We start from the raw sequence: 17972 nt of genomic DNA on the forward strand, positions 1-17972 counted from the left end.
CCTCTCTTTCCCCTTTCACCCCCTTACCTTTGCTCTGCATTGGCAGGCTCTGTGCATGCTGCAGCCTGGGGCACTAAGCATGGCCCCACCCCAGCTCCATAGCAGCAGCACAGCCCACAGGCACACTATGGGGCTGGGCTGGGGCTGTGCTCAGTGTTCTGAACTAGAACGGGGTCGCAGTCTGCCTGCAGGGAGCAAAGGGTAGAGAGGTGCAAGCAGGGGGCAGAGGTGGCAGGGGGGCAGGCACCAGCAAGGAACAAGCTGCTTGACCTCCCCACATTCCCTGCCTCTCCACTGCCTGCCCCCCTGCAGTAGTGGAAGGGATGAATTAAAGATGAGCCTCCTATACTTGGAAAATTATAACAAATTTATAGATTGTCCATGCATAGAATCTAACTATTGGGTGGTCATCTTAAATTCAGGGTAGTTTTAGTTTTGAGGAAATTTTGTAGTTAAAATGGCAGGTTATGGCAGCATGTTCTCCAGCTTAAATTGTTTATCCTAACCACCAAAGATTTCATGGGAACTTGAATATAGTTTATATGAAACTTACTAGTTGTTATTTATTGCATCCTAGAAATCTGTTTAAATGAAGGAAGGGAGACAAACTGGGGAGAAAATTAAATTAAATGAATATTTCTGTTTCTATTTTAGGGTACCTGATCATCAAGATATAGCTTTTGGGGCTCTGCAGCAGGGCACCAATTGCCTCGACACTTTGGGCCACTTTGCAGATGGTGTTGTTGGGGTTTATGAATGCCATAATGCAGGGGGAAACCAGGTGTGTATACTATTCAGCTATTTTTTAAAAACCACATCATCTTTGAAAAATACGTAACTTTAAAGCCAACATCAATACATATTTCATGTTTGCTTCTTTCCTCTTCCCATAGATTGGTATAATAAGTAATCTCTGCTTCAAATAGTAACATGGTATTTTAAGTTTTAGACTCAGAGGGCAGACATGGCAGGTCATCCACTCCATCTTTCACAAGGTCATTTGTATGCTAAAACCTACTCTTTTCCCAACCAAAGGTTGTATATTTTATCAAAATGGCTTTCTGATGGGGACGTGTCCAGACAAAATAATTGACTTGACTGGACTTTCCTGTTATCAGATTGTATAACAGATGAAGTCAAATATACCTATTTCACATGGGGCTCTGTTCTTCCCAGTGGGTGACTGTATGTTAGATAGCTTGAAATCCCAAATATGTTCTTTCAGGCAATGTAAGTGACAAGATGTCATCTCCTATTTTTTTAACAGTTAAGATGTTGTTTCAATAAATTCTCAGTCATGCTTTTAAAAATTAATTGCAGATATGTCAAAGCAGTAAACAAGATCTAAATGGGAATGTTAATTACTGCAAAGTATCTAATTACACAGTTGTGACTTATAGACATCATTAACCAAGTGCTTGTATACTTTTTCTTCTGGTTTCCTTTGCTGGTTTTTGTTCACAGATAATATCAAACTATATTTGAAAACAAATATAAACAAAATTAACAGGAAATGTAACTAATTTACTAATCAATCAGTTTTCTCTTCCATTGTGTAACAAAACTGACAGTGAATTAGTTATAGAGTTATCCCTGATACAGTACCTCTAAATGAAAGTGTTAGAAGGATTCAAATCCTAAAATCAGATCAAGATTTAAAAAAAAACCTAGTAGATTTATTTCTCTTACAAAACATGCACATTTTCCCCTAAATCAACTTGGGGAAATTAGGGCTGTTTACAGGCATAGGGGAAAAAGAGCAAACAGCACTTTACTTTAAGCTCAGCACACCCCCATGCCAAGCACAGCTCATGCCCAGAAGAGGGATTTTGTGTTTTGTCCTTGCTCACCCAACGTCTGTATAGTTCAGGCACTTGAATCCGCTTTAGATAAAACCTCTGGAAAGCCCCACTGCAGCACTCGATCTATACAGGATCTGGGGGGCCAGGTCAAACTAATGCAATGCCTCTTCCAGTAAGGCACTGGTGGTTGTTTTTTTTTCCTCATCTGTCAGCAGCCTAGGATGTGCATTATGTGCAAGAAATAAGGATTCCTAGGGGGTTCAGAAATTAGGCAGTGGGGGAGCAGTGACAGCATTAATTGTTGCAGCTCTGGGAGCCACAGCAACTAACCCTGTCACTGCTTCCCTGCTGCCAAATTTCCAGACCCCTGGGGAGCCTTCTGACAAGATGACATGGTCCTGAGTATCGAAATGGTTTGGCATGCAGGGCCAGTCCATAGCCAGAGCTACCATGTGGAGCTGGAGCCAGCAACCCCAGACTGTTTAGATAAGATCTTTTTTCTTTCATGGGACTTTCCAAAACAAGATGTTTGTTCTTTTCTGGAACACTGTTTTCTCACATGTATCATGCCCCAGAATATATCTCACAGAAACCTAAATGGACTCCTCCATACAACCTACTTACAGCTATTTTATTTCATCTGTTTCTCCAGGGAGGAGAACAGGATTTTTGTTTTGATATGTCACCTGTTGGTCCCTGTAGTCCCTGAAGATTAAAACCTTGCTCTCTGTAGCAGCAGAAGAGCATGTAGGGCAAGGTAGGGAGCAAGTTGATAAACTTATTCTGAGCAAGATTTCTATTTCATTGAACCTGGTCTAGCTTTTTTTTTATTATTTCAGTCTCCCAATGGAGACTTATTTTAATTTAAAGGGATTGAGAAAGTTTACTGAACCTCCTTCTGATTACTCTAATATCAGTAGGTTTATCTACATATGCAGTTAATACAACTGACTATACTTCAGCTCAAATTGAGCCTGAGTAAACTAATCCTGATGTCACCATGTACACATGCATTTAAGTGCAGTAATTTACTACTCAGCTCTGTAAAATACAAGTGGCATCCAGCAATCTGGCAGCACAGTAAATTAATCTACTATCCACTCAGGAGTGTTGGACCCAGAGGGAGACAGCCTTCCATCTTCAGCTCCCTCTGTACAAAAATGAAGTTTATTTCCTACCTATGAGGACTTTTTACCATCTTGTACCATCTATAGTTTTCCCAAAGTCTCATGAAGGGACCTTGATCCTGAAAGCTTGCAGAAAAGGACAGTTTTCTTGCGATTTCCCAGTTGGTTTGATAAAAAGTATCATTTTGGAACCAAGAGTTCTAGTTTTTTGTATGTCTTAGTTTTACTATGCACTATAATTGCTGTGCATTCATCAGTGCTGATACTTTACTACACAGCAAATTGGTCTGCTGCGCAGTAAACCATCTTGTGTAGACGCACACAGTAGATCAAAACAAGAGCCAAGATTTAAACTTGAATCTAGTGTTTTATTAAATGCATGTTGAATACTCCGTGTGTTTGGATTTACACCTTTGGCATGCTTGTCCGGGACAGAATGAGTCTTGACGTAGCTTAGCTTCTTAGGAGTAACAGGTATTCCTTGAGGTTCAGAATGTGGTACTAGTGAGTGTTGGCTATTTGACCAGTACTCTTGGTACAGTAGAAGAGTAAGATATGGCACTTTTACTGTTTCCCTCCCACACACTCAAACATGAGGCATGTTTTTTGATCTCTCTGAAAATGCTCATCCTGTAAGATGAGCGCCCCAAACTAGTCTTGAGAGGACTGAGGGTGGGTATGATAGAAGCATGTCAGCCTGAGCAATTAGAAGTTTCTGATGGCACTGGATGATTTTCATAGATCCATAACAGGACAAAGTTTGTCCTTCCTCCCCCAACTCCTTCTGCCCCCGAATGAGGAAATCTCATCCTCTGTCCTGCTGCGGTTATCTTCTGTGATCCTGACCTTTTATTAACCAAATTGCCGCTGCTTCAAAGTTTCTCATGAGAGAGCTTCCCAGGCAGTTTGGGATGTGGATTGGCTCTTTTATATATCCAAACTGCATTCATACTGAGGGAATACAGACATAACAATTGTATCAACATTGAATAATAGTGACATAGCTTGTTATAGTATAACAAGTGCTCCTATGGAATGAAAGTGTAGTAAAATTATTATTATTAAGACACGCCAACTGCTGAAACTTCCTTAGCCTGACGAAGGGTTTTTGAACCCGAAAGCTTGCTTAATAACCATTCTCCAACCATTTGGGTTGGTCTAATAAAAGATATCAAATTCACCCAAGGAACCTTGTCTGCCTATGTCCTTAGAGCAACACGGCTACAACCTAAACCCCTGTAGCAAAATTATTGTAACTTGTTTTTAATATGGTTTCATTCAGGGATAAAATGTGATTTATCTCCCTCATATTCCAATAGGGGCATGCAGGAGTAACATTTACATTGTACCAGCTGATGCCTCACCTGAGAAGCTATTCCCCTTCCCCTTTTAAAACTGTTAAGTTACATCTCTCCAAAGCCTGTATTCTAGTACTCATCAACTACTATTTCCATCCAGTGCACTAGAGAGGCTAACCAAATGACCTCGAGAAGAGTTTGGAGAGGGAAGCAGAAGTTAAAATTGCTCTGGATAATGTTTCAAATGTGTAAGCTTTTGCTGAAGATAATATAGGGGGCATAAAGTGAAGTACACTGCCTAGATGCTTTTTTATTTTTTTCCTGCCTTGTCCTCTTCTACAGTTGAGGCTGGTTCTCAGTCTTTGCTACTGGAAGGAGGAGGATGGAGTAGGTGTCATCTTCTGTCCCACTTGAAATCCGGAAACAGATGTTCTTAATTTTCTTTGTGTTCGGAGAGAAGATTTGTTCCTTTATTTCCTTCAGTTTGGGATTGTCTGTTTTCCATTTTTATTTATTTTGTGTAGAGAAATATCTGTCTTAAAAATTCAAGTTCTCCATTTTCCTTATACCTCGTAAAGTCTGTGTTGCAATTAGAGGTTTCTAATCTTTTTAGTCCCTAAGAATGGATCTATCTGATATGAACTTTTATATTTGTAAAAGTCTTTTTGTGGAGGGGTAGGGAAATAGATGGGAAGATGGCTTTTGTCCCCAGCTCTGTCACTGATTCATTAAGTCATTTGGAACAATTATTTAAACTCGACCTTGATTTCTTCATGTAAAATGAGAATGAATATTATTTTTCTTTTTCCTTCTCTTCCCCCCCCCGGTTTCTGTTTTAATGTACCAAAGCAATATTCCTTGTACTAAACAGGAATTGTTATTTGTTATTTTCTGGAGAGAGTTTTCTACACTGTCTAGCCATTACTTTCTGTCCTCCTGGGATAGAGGCTATCAGTTTTAAACTCTCTATACATATGGAAATGATTTCATCCACTGCTTTGAAAGAAAATGGCAAAGCACTATGGTTGCCTACATTCCTTAAAGGGCTGGTCCAAAGATCCCCCTGGAATCAGTAGCTCTTAAAATATCAAGCCTGGTGCTGTAGCCTTGCTTTGGTAGACAGGAGCACAGACCCTGGGGAGTTTGATCTGTTATGATATATCACTTTTGAGAGCAAGCTCTGAGGTGATTCATCTTTGCATATCTTCAGCCTACTTGAAAAAAATCTTTCAACCCTTGAAACTATTGTTATGGTGCCATATCCATTCCTTTTTTCAACTTTTTCTGCAGATGCAGCAAAACTAGATTTTGGCTTAATTTAAGTGCTTTTTGTGCTTGGTTTTGAATATTTTTAAGGATAATTTTAGTTCAGCTATGCCTGACTTTATTCTATAAACAAAATAGACCCAGAAGTTGATGACAAATTTTAATTCTTTTTTTCAGTACATACTGAAAACATTGAGGCAATGATGGTAATACTAAACATATGGTCTTTTAAAGTAGTAACTAATCCATCTGGGGCGGGCCAGAAAGCTTTCTGGTACAATTTTATGGGGTCAGAGATGGCAGTTTTTACTGACTTTCACTGAAAGTGTTAAGACTGAGCTTTGCTTTAAAGAAAATTGCCACTAGGATAACACAAACTCATTATATTGGTATTCAGAGGCTTTAATTTTTAATAGAGAAAATGCAGCAGCCCAAAGTCTGCTTTCTTGTGGTTAGATTTAAGTTAGCAGCTGCTTCTGAGCACAAATTAAAATGTGAAATGTTTAAAGGGAAGAGAACAAAATGAACTCTGTGGTGGAAAAGATTATCAAACCCGTAAGTTCCCTACCTCCTGTGTGTCCCTTTCCTTTTCATATCTGATTAAGGGTTCTCTTTAGTCTGTTAAGAGTGTATGTGCTAATAACCAATTGTATATGTATGCTGTGTAGGCCATAGGGAGGTTCTCACTTGAACATGGAGGGTGGGCTTTGGTTGATAATCTGTTTACTCATCCAATAGAATAAACTGCCCAACAGAACCAGACCTCTTGTCTAAAGTGCTGTGGCTTTTATAGGATGGCGAGGTTGATGACCTGGTTGTGAGTGTAAGGTACCAAAAGATAAAATCTCAAGCCTGGAGTGATTGGAGAAATGATCATCTCTACTGTTTGGTAGCTTATGAGCAAGTATAGAGCTTTGAAAAGTATAGAGAATGTGGTAGCTTAGAAAAAAAGGATGTTTTAAGTGTACTACCTGGCCTAAATAGGATGGAGATGCAGATTTAAAGTAAGAATTGGATTCTTAAAATGTGTTGAGTGTGGACCCGTTAATTTATTTAATGAAGTGTTATAGATTAAGCTTGCATACAATAGTAAAGTGTATCAGTACTTTTCCCAAGCTGCCATCTTTCCTTGTTGCTGTCATGGTTGTGCTGGGAAGTGCGGATGGAGAAAGAGGATGCTCAGTGAACCAAGATGTGAACTATTTTGTACATGTACTATATACCAATATATTCTATTGATGCATCCTTTTTGGTACCTAGAGTTGGTGGAGTTTGAGGGAGGTGCCGATGCTTATTCTCCCACTACCCCAAGAAGGAACATGGCCAAGAAGCCCAGTGGGGTGATCTGAGCCCAGCTAACAAGGAACCCAAATTCTTTCTGGAAATTTGTGGGTGGAGCTTTAAAAAAACATTTTTTTTTTTTTTACCCTGTCCCCTTTTTGCTTGCTTATTATGTCTATTCTATAGTGTTGCAGTTGTCAAGGAATGATAGGTGGGAGAGGGGTGCTTTTTTGTTTAATCAGGCTTTTAATATTTATGTAACTTAATGAGAAGCTATGTGGATAATGGGGCAAAGATTTTACTGAGTCTTCTATTGGGGCAATATGAGTTCATAGATTCATAGATGTTGGGGTCAGAAGGGACTTCAGTAGGTCACTGAGTCTGACCCCCTACCCTGGGCAGAAAAGAGCGCTGGGGTCAGACAACCCCAGGTAGGTGCTTGTCCAGTCTCCCCTTAAAGACCCCTAGGATAGGGGAGAGCACCACCTCCCTTGGAAGCCCATTCCAGATTCTGGCAACCCTTACTGTGAAGAAGTTCTTTCTAATGTCCAACCTAAATCTGCTTTCTGTCAATTTGTGGCCATTGTTCCTAGTTACTCCAGGGAGTGCCCTAGTAAATAGATCTTCTCCTATTCTCTGCTGCCCTCCCCTGATTAATTTATAGGCAGCCACAAGATCACCTCTCAGCCTTCTCCTGTGAAGGCTGAAGAGATCTAGTTCCCTCAGTCTCTCCTCGTAGGGCCTTGCCTGCAGGCCTCTGACCATACGAGTGGCCCTCCTCTGAACCCCATCAGGATTCTCTGCATCCCTTTTGAAGTATGGAGTCCAAGACTGGACACAGTACTCCAACTGCAGCCTGACCAGTGCTGCATAGAGGGGAAGCATCACCTCCCTGGACCTGTTTGTCATGCATCTGCTAATGGATGATAAAGTGCAGTTAGCCTTGTTGATCGCTTTGTCACATTGATGACTCATGTTCATCTCAGAGTCTACTGTGACTCCAAGATCCCTTTCTGCTGCTGAGATGGTCATCCCCCAGCCTGTACGTCTGGTGGTGGTTCTTTTGGCCCAGGTGCAGCACTTGTCTTTGTAGAACCGCATCCTATTTCATTCTGCCCATTTTTCCAACCTGTCCAAATTGTTATGGCTGTCAGGCAGTGCAAGCTCATACAATTTTTGTTGTAACAGCCTTTCTGAAGAACACAGCTCTGACTTGGCTAGGAATGTCCTGTTCTCTGCATTTGAGTTACAGGAAACTATTAGGATGCTGTGGAGTCACCATAGTTCTGTTGGAGCTTGCAACCTCACGAGACTTGTTTTAACTCTCAAGGTTTGATCATGTACAGTACTAACAAAGTGCATTTGTATTATAAAAATGATGAGCTAGTCATAGTTTACAAGGAAACCTAGTCTTGCATTTAAGAACTGCTAAATTTTTTGTGTGTGGTGACAGATGTAAGACCACAGTGAAGTGCTTTGCTAAGTGCCTCACTTACCTACTACATCTTTGAGGCTTTTGACCATTTACCACTTGTATTCTATCCCACTTTCACTCAGTACACAGGGTGCTTGAGGCTTCAGTCCGTTCAGTGTGCCAGGAGTCTGCTTTATACTTAGCTTTTATTTATACCCTATGCATAGCATTCAGTTGCTGAAGGGAAACATCCTTATGCTCTGTTGCATGCTGCCCAAGCCCTTTGTATAGCATAACTGTACTGACAGCTTAACATTTTTGATGTTGCACCACCAGTTTTCCGACTCAGTTGGAGCACTCACAAATGTAACTAGACTCAGAAGATGAGTCAAATGTGTGCTTGAGGCCTTCTGAAAGGGCTGAACTTGACCAGCTAGGTGGTATTACTTATGGCTTCATGAGGGATCGGATGTGGATATTACTGGGGACATGAGTCTTAATGGTATTTATGTTTCTTTAGAAACTCGTGTTTGGAATTTTAAAATGTCTGTATTACATAAAATTAACTTACACTCTTAACAATGGCCATTAGTTTTACAGAAGGCAGGATAGATTTGCCCTCTGTTTATGAACGGTTATGCCATATGTCTGTTTTAGTTAGCCTATAAGATGCAAATATACCCTGCCTTCTGCCTGACTTCAAACTAACTAGGCTAACTACCTCTCTCTGTTTGTTAGTTTTACTTCACTATTTAAACAGTTCCTCTGCTACAGGGACTGGAGAGACAATCTGAAATTAAGCTTTCATTACTCAAAATTAATATTTGAAAATGTTCTTTGCTTGCTTAGTTTAGCTGAAAGATTTTTTTTTCAGATGGGTTTTTTGGGTGTGGGGAGTTTTATAATGCTTGTATGTAGTCATAGGAGTATAAGTTGTAGCCATATTGGTCTAAGGACATAGGCAGACAAGGTTCTTTGGGTAAATCTGATATCTTTTATTAAACCAATTCAAATAGTTGGAAAAAATCTTCTTTGCAAGCTTTTAGGTACAAATACCATTCGTCAGGCTGAGGAAGCATCTGCAGTTGGTGTGTGCTCTTCCTACATGGAATGAATAGTAAAGAAGTTGGAGGCTGGGCTGGTATGCATCCAAGACAGTGAAGATGTAAATTGAGGAGTCAGTGGGTGAGAGACAGGCTTGGGGGGAAAGGAGGGGAAGACAGGGGAATAAATGTAGCTGGTAAATAGTGGGGAGGTACCTGGGGAAGGAGGAAGGGAGGGAATGTGTGTGTGTGTGTGTGTGTGTGTGTGTGTGTGTGTGTGTGTGTGTGTAGTCATGATTTTTTAGACTCTTTCAAAATTATCGGTGATTGAATTTGTAGCAGCTGTTTACTAAATCAGTGCAAAAGTAATATTTAGTAATAGAATGGTTGGGGAAATTGGTTTTAATGTATTCAGAGCCATTCTTAATCTGGTGAAACTATAAATTATGCTGACAGAAATGCCAAACAGAAGTCTACAAGGCTAATCTGTTCCCATAGTATGTGTTGTTTGCAAGACAGTATTCAATTTATGGCTGATGGGGGTTGGCTCCTTCCAACTAGAGCCTTATTACATAATGTAGAATTTGGTTCTTTCCAACTAGAGCCTTATTACATAATGTAGAATCCTTTTATTTTTTTTTTTACATGAACAGACAAAATGGGCATTAAAAAGATGAACAGTGGAGGTTGGGAGGCCTCAGTGATAGTATTGTCATGGAGGGGAAAGCAAGTGAAGGAATGAAGAGTGATCAGAGGCCACACCTGAAATCTGGAAGATGGGAGCTGGATCATACTCTATGTAGAGGGTTGTGGAGGGCAAGAAAGCTGGCAGTAAGTTGTAACAGCCCATGGAAGGGCTGTTCAAAACAGACTATTTTAAAGTTTTTCGTTGTAAAGGGAACCCCCCCCCCCCCCCCCAACAAAAAAAAAAAAAATCAAAAAGAAAAGAAAAGGCCATAAAAAAGCCATACCAAAGTCTCTTTAAAAAGACAACTTATTTAGGATGCAGAGTCAAGTATTTGGTCATTAGGAAATGTCAGATTTTATGGTTTCTTTTGCAGCTTCATCCAGTCATCTTATGACTTTATATGATCTTTAATTGCATAATTACAGTGCTGGTGTTTCCCTTCCCTCTCCCCTTCCCTTCTTCCCCCACTCCCCTCTGACTCCTTACCTCATTCAGTGTAGAGAATGTGGATGTACCGGGGAATAAATTAGAGTTGGTTAGTCACCTTACTTTCCTTTAATTTTGAGTTCCTCACTTTGAAACCTGAATCACTTCCTTTATATGATGTGATAATAATTGTTAGCAGAATATATAGTGAAAAGATGATGATGACAATGTACTTGTAGGGGAGACCAGTGCTTTGCAATATTGCTGGAAAACCAGCAGAGGGAGCACAAGGCAACAATCTTTCTCCAGCATTGTCCTCAGGACAATAAACCAATTTCAAAATAAAGTCCTCCTCACCTATATTGGGTTTTTCAGAGTATTGTGTTTTAAAATTGGTTTCAAGAGTTCCAGCTAAAATTGGCTCAATCTGAACAGTCAGAATGAAAGGCTGCCAGCTTTTTAAATAAATTTTTACTGTATTTTAAATTGTATGAAGGGAACACCCTGTTTAAACACTGATGCTGTAAAAACTCCAGCTTATGCTTAAGTGAAAGGAACTTCTCTACTGGGTCTTTTTGAGTGAGTCTAACTCTGTGTCGCACACACACACAAACTTTTATTGTCTTATTCATACAGTTTCATATACAGACATGCATTTCCTTTTCATGTCTTAGGAATGGGCCTTAACAAAGGACAAGTCAGTGAAACACATGGATTTGTGCCTTACTGTTGTGGACAGAGCCCCTGGTTCACTAATAAAACTACAGGGTTGCAGGGAAAATGACAGTCGACAGGTGAGTACATAATGCAGTACACTGCAGACAGTTTTACTGGAATAACAGCAGTGTGCATAAAGGTGTGTGTCTGTGTGCTTGCCATGTTCTTGCGCCATGTGCTGGTGGGTGGAGGGGGTGTTTGTATTTACTGTATGTGTGCTTATGTGTCTATGTATGTACAGCACTTTAAAAAAAAAAAAAAAAAAAAGTCTGCAGTCGGCTTCCTGTGCCTTCAGAACTACTTGGGGACAGCATCAGAAATGAAGTAATGCCTGTCCTGTGTTGATCACCCCTTGTACTGGTTGCGGAGGGTCACCATGTAATTTAATTTAAGACGGGAAGGATAAAATTTAGAAAGTAGATGTCTCATGAGTACCAGATGAGGAAGAGAGTATCAGGGTAAAGGGGTCTTTCCTTTTTCCATTAAACTGTAAGGAGGTCGAACACTAGAAGGGAAATGTCATCAATTAATCTTTGAAGCCTACTAAAAGGAATCCGTGTCCCAGATCTCTTCATGTTTTGTTTTTCACTGGGGCATCAGCTCATTTGGACCCAGGAGGTTGGTCTGTGGACTGTATCAGGCCCACAGACCAGCTCTGCACACCAGAGCCAGTGTGCAGGACCAGTCAGGTGCAGGTGTCATGTACAGCATGCGTCCTGGACCAGTCTTGTGTGCCTCTTAGCTCCAGCCCCATGCACCGCATGCAGCCTAAGGTAGCCATGTGCAGCATGTCCCCCAGACTGGCCCTGGGTCCAGCATGGACTGATTTGGTGAGGGCATGGCGTCAGTAATGTGTGCAGCATGCACCCTAGACCAGTACTGCGCATGCCATGGACTGGCCTGTGCATTGTGGGTCAGAGCTGGTGCATGCTGCATGCATGGCCAGCCTGACACCCACAGGCAGCAGTCCATAGGCAGGAGCCCATTTAACCCATAATCTGTACTAGTAATATGCCCTTAACAATAAAACAGCTATGACAAACTAGGTAAAACAAGATGCTAAGCAATAGGATCATAACAAAAAAAAAAAAAAAAAAAAAAGTCTTGAGGTTTTTGCTAAGGGAAGCTAAAGATAAGTCTTGACATGTTTATATAGAGGCATGCGGATTGTGTAGGTCATTTTTTTTTTTTTTTTTTTTGGGGGGTTTTTTTTTTCCTTTTTTTTTTCCGGGGGGGGGGGGGGTTGTAGCGGTGTTTCTGTCTTCCTGCAAATTATAGCCTGAAAGTCTAGCAGGCCCAGATTTAGGACCAAATAATTTGCTTCAATTCTGCTAAACCTTTGGGGTTGCTACCTTATATCCTCAGTTCTCTTTTCTCCACTAGTGGTTACACAATGATTTCTGACTATCCATTGTCTTCAGGTAGCATAGAATGTAGGTAGCAGGTTTGCAGTGATACTCATACTCAGTAGTCCTTTCCCCACCCAGTAACTACAAGAATATTTCCCAAATGACCTGAGGTATCTTTTGCACTTTTAACTCTGTTTATGACCTTCTTATCCCATATCCACAATCCAAATAAAATTCCATATATTTGTCTATCTGGAACAAACTTTAGCATGACTTGATTATAGTGGGTCTCCTCTTTAAACTGGTTTGGTATAGGTATAAGCTGGTTTCTGTTTGCCCGCAAATTAACTGCTTACAGCACCTCATACAACCTAGCTGGGACTTGGTTTTGATTTTCATTCAAAGGCACGCATTTTTATGTTCATATCTGAAGCTGTTACATGTAACAAAGTAAAGAAAGATGCAACAAATTATTGTGAACATGTGATCCTGCTCATATGTTAGCATTTTACAAGTGAACAGTGAATCAGGAAGAAGAGGCCCATAGGGATGGGAGTGCATTTGTAAGCCTGTATCCAGGGCAGTGATTCTCAACCAGGGTGTTGTTGAGGTGCCTTGCGATCCTTTCAGTGGTGCCACATGGTGCCACACAGTGTTAGCCCTGTTTGGTGTGCAAACATGATTCACAAAATAAACCTAGCAATTTAAAATAGGAATTCATAGTGTTAAAAAATATTCTGTTCTTCTGTGGTCTTTCTGAGTTTTTTGCAACAGAAGAATTATTTTTCTGTATTTAAAAAAATAATAAAGTGAAAGCTAAGAACTAGCATTTTCTGAAGAGTCAATTCAGGGGTGCCTTGAGTCTGAAAAGGTTGAGAACCACCAATCTAGGGTATTTTACCATGCAAAACTCTCCTTGTTAAACTTTCCTGAAATATAGGTCAAGCCAGGAGCCATGGTGTATAATGTATGAAACTAAACTGCCAAACCTGTTTCCAGAGACAGATGCATAAAATATTTCTGAGTCATCTCCTTAGTGAAGCCTGGACATACGATAGTCAAAGCCCAAGGAGAACAGAACTTGACTTCCTCTCCTGAACAACCAAGAACTGATGTGCATTATCAGCAGTAGAAGTATCTAACATACCATTTAAGGAAAAAAGATGAGAGAGCGCCTTTTTGAAAACAGGGAGAAGGCAAAGTGCAAGGGAATGAGCAAGGGTTGCAGTCCCTAACAGCAACTCACTAAGCAAACTGTATTATTAATGCAACACCTATTTAATCCTCCATTTGTCATGCTCAAGTCAATTAATACTTGCAGAGTTACCTCTAGCAACAAATCCCTTTAATCCAGCTGTGTAACAGGCTAGTTCTGTAAAGTCATAGTTATTTTTCTCCCCCATCAATTTTGCTTTTGTGCTAACATTGCAGGAACTCTGCGAAAGAAGTCACTTAGTAAATAATTCATAACTGGAAGGTTATTTTGTGAACTACTACCGTATTTACTCAAATATAAGAGAAAGTTTGCTGGTTTTTCCCCAATTAGCATAGGTGGGGAAAAGTTCCTTTGTCCTGTGTTTGCATACAAGGAAACCTCATTAAATATATTGTTTATCATTAACTGCTGCCAAAAGCAACATGTGTCCAGTACTAGAAACCAGCTATGAAATTGTTTAAAAGTAGTAAACACTGAACACACTTGGACGAATTCAAGGCAGACCTCCAATAATTAGATTCTATATCCGGAAAATTAGAACAAATTCATAACTTTGCCATACATAGAATCTAATTATTGGGGAGCCTACTTATATGCAAGTAAATGCACCATTTAGCAAGACTGGGCAAAGCCTAATTAATAAACTTTATAGATCTGTTTTACAAATAGTGTGGGAGAGAACTTCAATTCTCTCTTCCCTTGCTCATCTCCTACACCCTCCCACTCTTCCCATGCAGAAGTGAAAACCAGCTGCCTGTGCCTGACTCTGTGCACAGTTGCTGGAATTTAAGGAAACTTGGCTAAGATTAGTTCTTCAGATTGGCACATGGGGACTTGGCGTGAGAGTTTTATAAGCATTCCAGTTAATATTAATGTGACATGATCCTTGTAACCTGTGCTCCCTGAGGAAGGGTGGGTACCTTTCCTATTTTTCACATATGGGAGCCAGTCAAAGGAAATGACATCCAGGGCCACAGCCAGGAATCTGCTAAGAGCCATAAACATCACAAGTCCTTTGTTCTCTCAGTCCCATTCCAAATCTGTCAGGATAGATTTTTTTTTTCTCTCTTGGATCAGATGGCAATGACCCTGGTACCTGCAGCACTGTTTCTGACTGCAATGAATTACTTGGACGCATCCCATAGTTTTTGACCTGTGGCCATGGTTTCTGCAATTTGTGAAAGGTCTTGCTGAACACATCTTGGGTTTTTTATTGTAAAGCCAATACAATTTCTGTTAGTTTTGGTTCACCAAGTGCAGATTTTGTAGACCTCGAAGTCTGGTATGGCAGTGGCATTGTGTGCATTAAAGAGGAGAGCTGGAGACAATGGTTTGGTATAACTTCCTCTATGCAGAGTATCAGCTGGGGGTATTGCTATTCCTTGGGGATAGTTTGGACAGGCCTTGAAGAAGAAACAGCTGTTTCAGGATTTGAAGTTATGACAAATCTAGGCTAAGGAATGTTTGAGGATGGAGAACTGAAAAGACAGGACCTGAAATGCTGTTTTACGCAGTTTTATAGCTCAGTAACTTTATTTTCTCTTTCAGAAATGGGAGCAAATTGAAAGCAACTCTAAGCTGAGGCACGTTGGCAGCAACCTGTGTTTAGACAGCCGAAATGCCAAAAATGGTGGGCTTACTGTTGAGGTTTGCAGTCCTTCTCTATCACAGCAGTGGAAGTTTACACTTAATTTGCAGCAGTAGAAGGGCTCACATGCAAAATGCCATTTCACTTCCTAGACGTTGGGCAAAGTTTTGATTACATTACTGATATATTTCTTAAACTTTCCACGGAACTTATATACCTCAGTATTCCATCTTTGTCTGAAAGTAGGAGAGAACTAAAGCAAACACAAGGGAACCAAGGGGACTTGGACCACTGCAATTCTCACTGAACACAACTGCAGCACAGTTCCTTTGTTGTGTGAAGACCTACCAGTTCCTTTCTGACATCAGCTTACTACTTGCACAGCAGATGATTAACATCCCAAGGAACAATTGATGTACAGTAGAAAATGGATCTCAATACAAAGGGAGGGAGGGGAGCTGGGTGCGGGGAGGGTGTGGGGCAAAATGCTAGGAGAAGATCATTTGAAATCTCCATTTACATAGAAATCATTTGTGGTTTCCAGAAACTGAAGTGTCATTTTGAAGGTTTTTTCCATGTGTACTTGGTATATTTGAATATGAACTTTTCTATGATGGACTCAAAATATAAGTGTGTGTGTGTGTGTGTGTGTGTGTGTGTGTGTATTACTCTCTATAATACACACACACAGATTTTCAATAAAAATCAACAAAGCCAGTTAACATACATTGGAAATTGGATTGAGATGCTATGAAAGAGCAGAACTCTGTGTAGATGCAGATTTTGTGCTGCTGAGCATAATGTCCATGTAAACACTGGATGCTTTTGTTTTGCAAACTGGATCTATTTCATAGTGCTTCACCCTCACTGAAGATTATGGAACTCAGGAGGAGGAGGAAGAGGAGGAAATGGCAGGGCAAACGAATGTGTCTGCACAGGCCCTTGCTTGGATTCTCTCTTCCAGTTTGAGAATTCAGCACGATTGCTCGGGTTATAAGAAAACTCGTACTTGATATTTTGTTTTGAACATTTCTGTAGCTCTTAATTTTTAAAATACTCTTTTCTTTTATTACAAACAGTGTGTACATGGTTCGGCTCTTTCACAGGTGCAGCCATGGAGGTTCAGCGCAGCTTTCTGTTGGGCCTTAATCAGCTTAATTTCTTTGTCTTAAACTCCCTTTTGAATTTTAAAGGTAAGATGGAACAGCAATGTCAGTCTCAACAGATAGCATAAGATCATAGCATTAATTTGCAAGGATGAGCAGCTACAAAATCTCTGAATTGCACTTGCTTAATTTATAAACTTGCATGGGTTGTTTTTTTGTTTTTAATTATTTCTCAGAACAGTGTTTCAAATGGATCCAGGCATAGCTCTGGGAACTAGTTTGGGTATCAGCCAATCCTAAATGATATTTTTAACCTTAGAAAAAATACATTTTACAGCTTCAGTGCAACTGATGTCATTTTTTTTATATTGAAATAATACTGTTAAAGCTGAGTCGACACTGACTTTGGTCTCTCTCATTCTTATGTATGCATAGACTATATACTTTGGTAAAGCAACAGTTGCTTCAACGAGCTTTTAAAACTAAAAGGAAAAATACAGAATCAGTGCCAGCATTAGTAAGTATCACAAATTAGTGAAGATGCCAAGTACATAATGACTTTGGTAATATGATGGATCTCAGACAGACTGCGGGTTGACTTATAAAGAAGAAAGCTGAAGAAATACTTTACTATACTGTACAGTGGCTTTTCCCCCTTTTTCTGTTTCTGAAAGAGTATTTCAAGAGCTGCAGTTTCCTTTGGCTGCATTTATACAATAAATGGAATTCTTCCATGCAAAATGGCTTTTACTTCTGTGCCAGACGTTAAAATAACAGGCCAAGAAATGTCTGACATGCCAGCTGCAGTTAAAATGGCATGCATTTATGGGATTCACAGAGGCTTCCTTTTGGATGCATTGGCAATGGTGAAGGAAGAGATTGAATCTGAAGCACTTCTCTCCTCTATCCAACTTTCCTGCCAATGCAACACACATCTTCCTTTTCCTTACCTTGCTGCATATCTTCCTTCCAGTAAAATCATGGGATTTGCCTGTTTAAAGATGGTATACAGTGGATAAACTAGTTTACAGATAACTAGTCTCTACAGTGGATAAACTAGTCTCTACAGTGTATGATAAACCGATCTCCAGAATTCCTTCCTTCCCCTACATAGCTTTGAATTTGCTGAGGAATGGTCTTCAAGTATGGGATTCAATGATTCAGAAAAGTAGTGCACAATGGAAGTTTTTAGTCCTCTTGAAAATAAATGCTGATTTCTTGGATGGTGGCTTCAGCAGCAAATTGGTTAAAGTTTACTTGGTCTGAATAGAGAATTTTTAAAAGGAATGTACACTAAATTCATATTGTCCTTACAGTGACTAAACAGACAAGCAACTGCTAATTGAAATCAGTATTAAAACATAGAAGAGCATGGACCTCACTCTTAGCTCTCCTATACAATCAGGGTTTTTTTGCAAGCAAAAAGTCTTAATTTTTGTTCCCTTCTTCCCCTGGGTTTTGAATGTCAGCCTTCCTATTGTAAGACAGGAAAATATCTCTAAGCCCCTGTGGATGCTGTGTGCGTGGGCCTTAATGTAGGAGCTGTATAGTGTAAAACACATTGCTGTTCCTTGGGAGCAGAACTGAAGTGGTATCCTTTTATTAGATATGTTTACATGACACTGTGCCAAAGTCATTTACTTGATTTTTA

General features: G+C 40.1%; 1 protein-coding gene across 1 annotated transcript in view; it reads left to right on the plus strand.

Annotated features, from left to right (window-relative positions):
• GALNT2 (polypeptide N-acetylgalactosaminyltransferase 2) overlaps positions 1–15681 on the plus strand; it is an 87214-nt gene extending 71533 nt beyond the window's left edge. Inside the window, exons 15-17 of the mRNA XM_025194727.1 lie at positions 655–781; positions 11020–11139; positions 15176–15681. Coding sequence (XP_025050512.1) covers positions 655–781; positions 11020–11139; positions 15176–15331 — 403 coding nt within the window. The 3' untranslated portion in view covers positions 15332–15681. The remainder of the gene's footprint in view (positions 1–654; positions 782–11019; positions 11140–15175) is intronic.
• Positions 15682–17972: the final 2291 nt, after the last annotated feature.

The sequence above is a fragment of the Alligator sinensis genome, unplaced genomic scaffold (genome assembly GCF_000455745.1).
Source record: "Alligator sinensis unplaced genomic scaffold, ASM45574v1 scaffold448_1, whole genome shotgun sequence".
NCBI lineage: Eukaryota > Metazoa > Chordata > Crocodylia > Alligatoridae > Alligator > Alligator sinensis.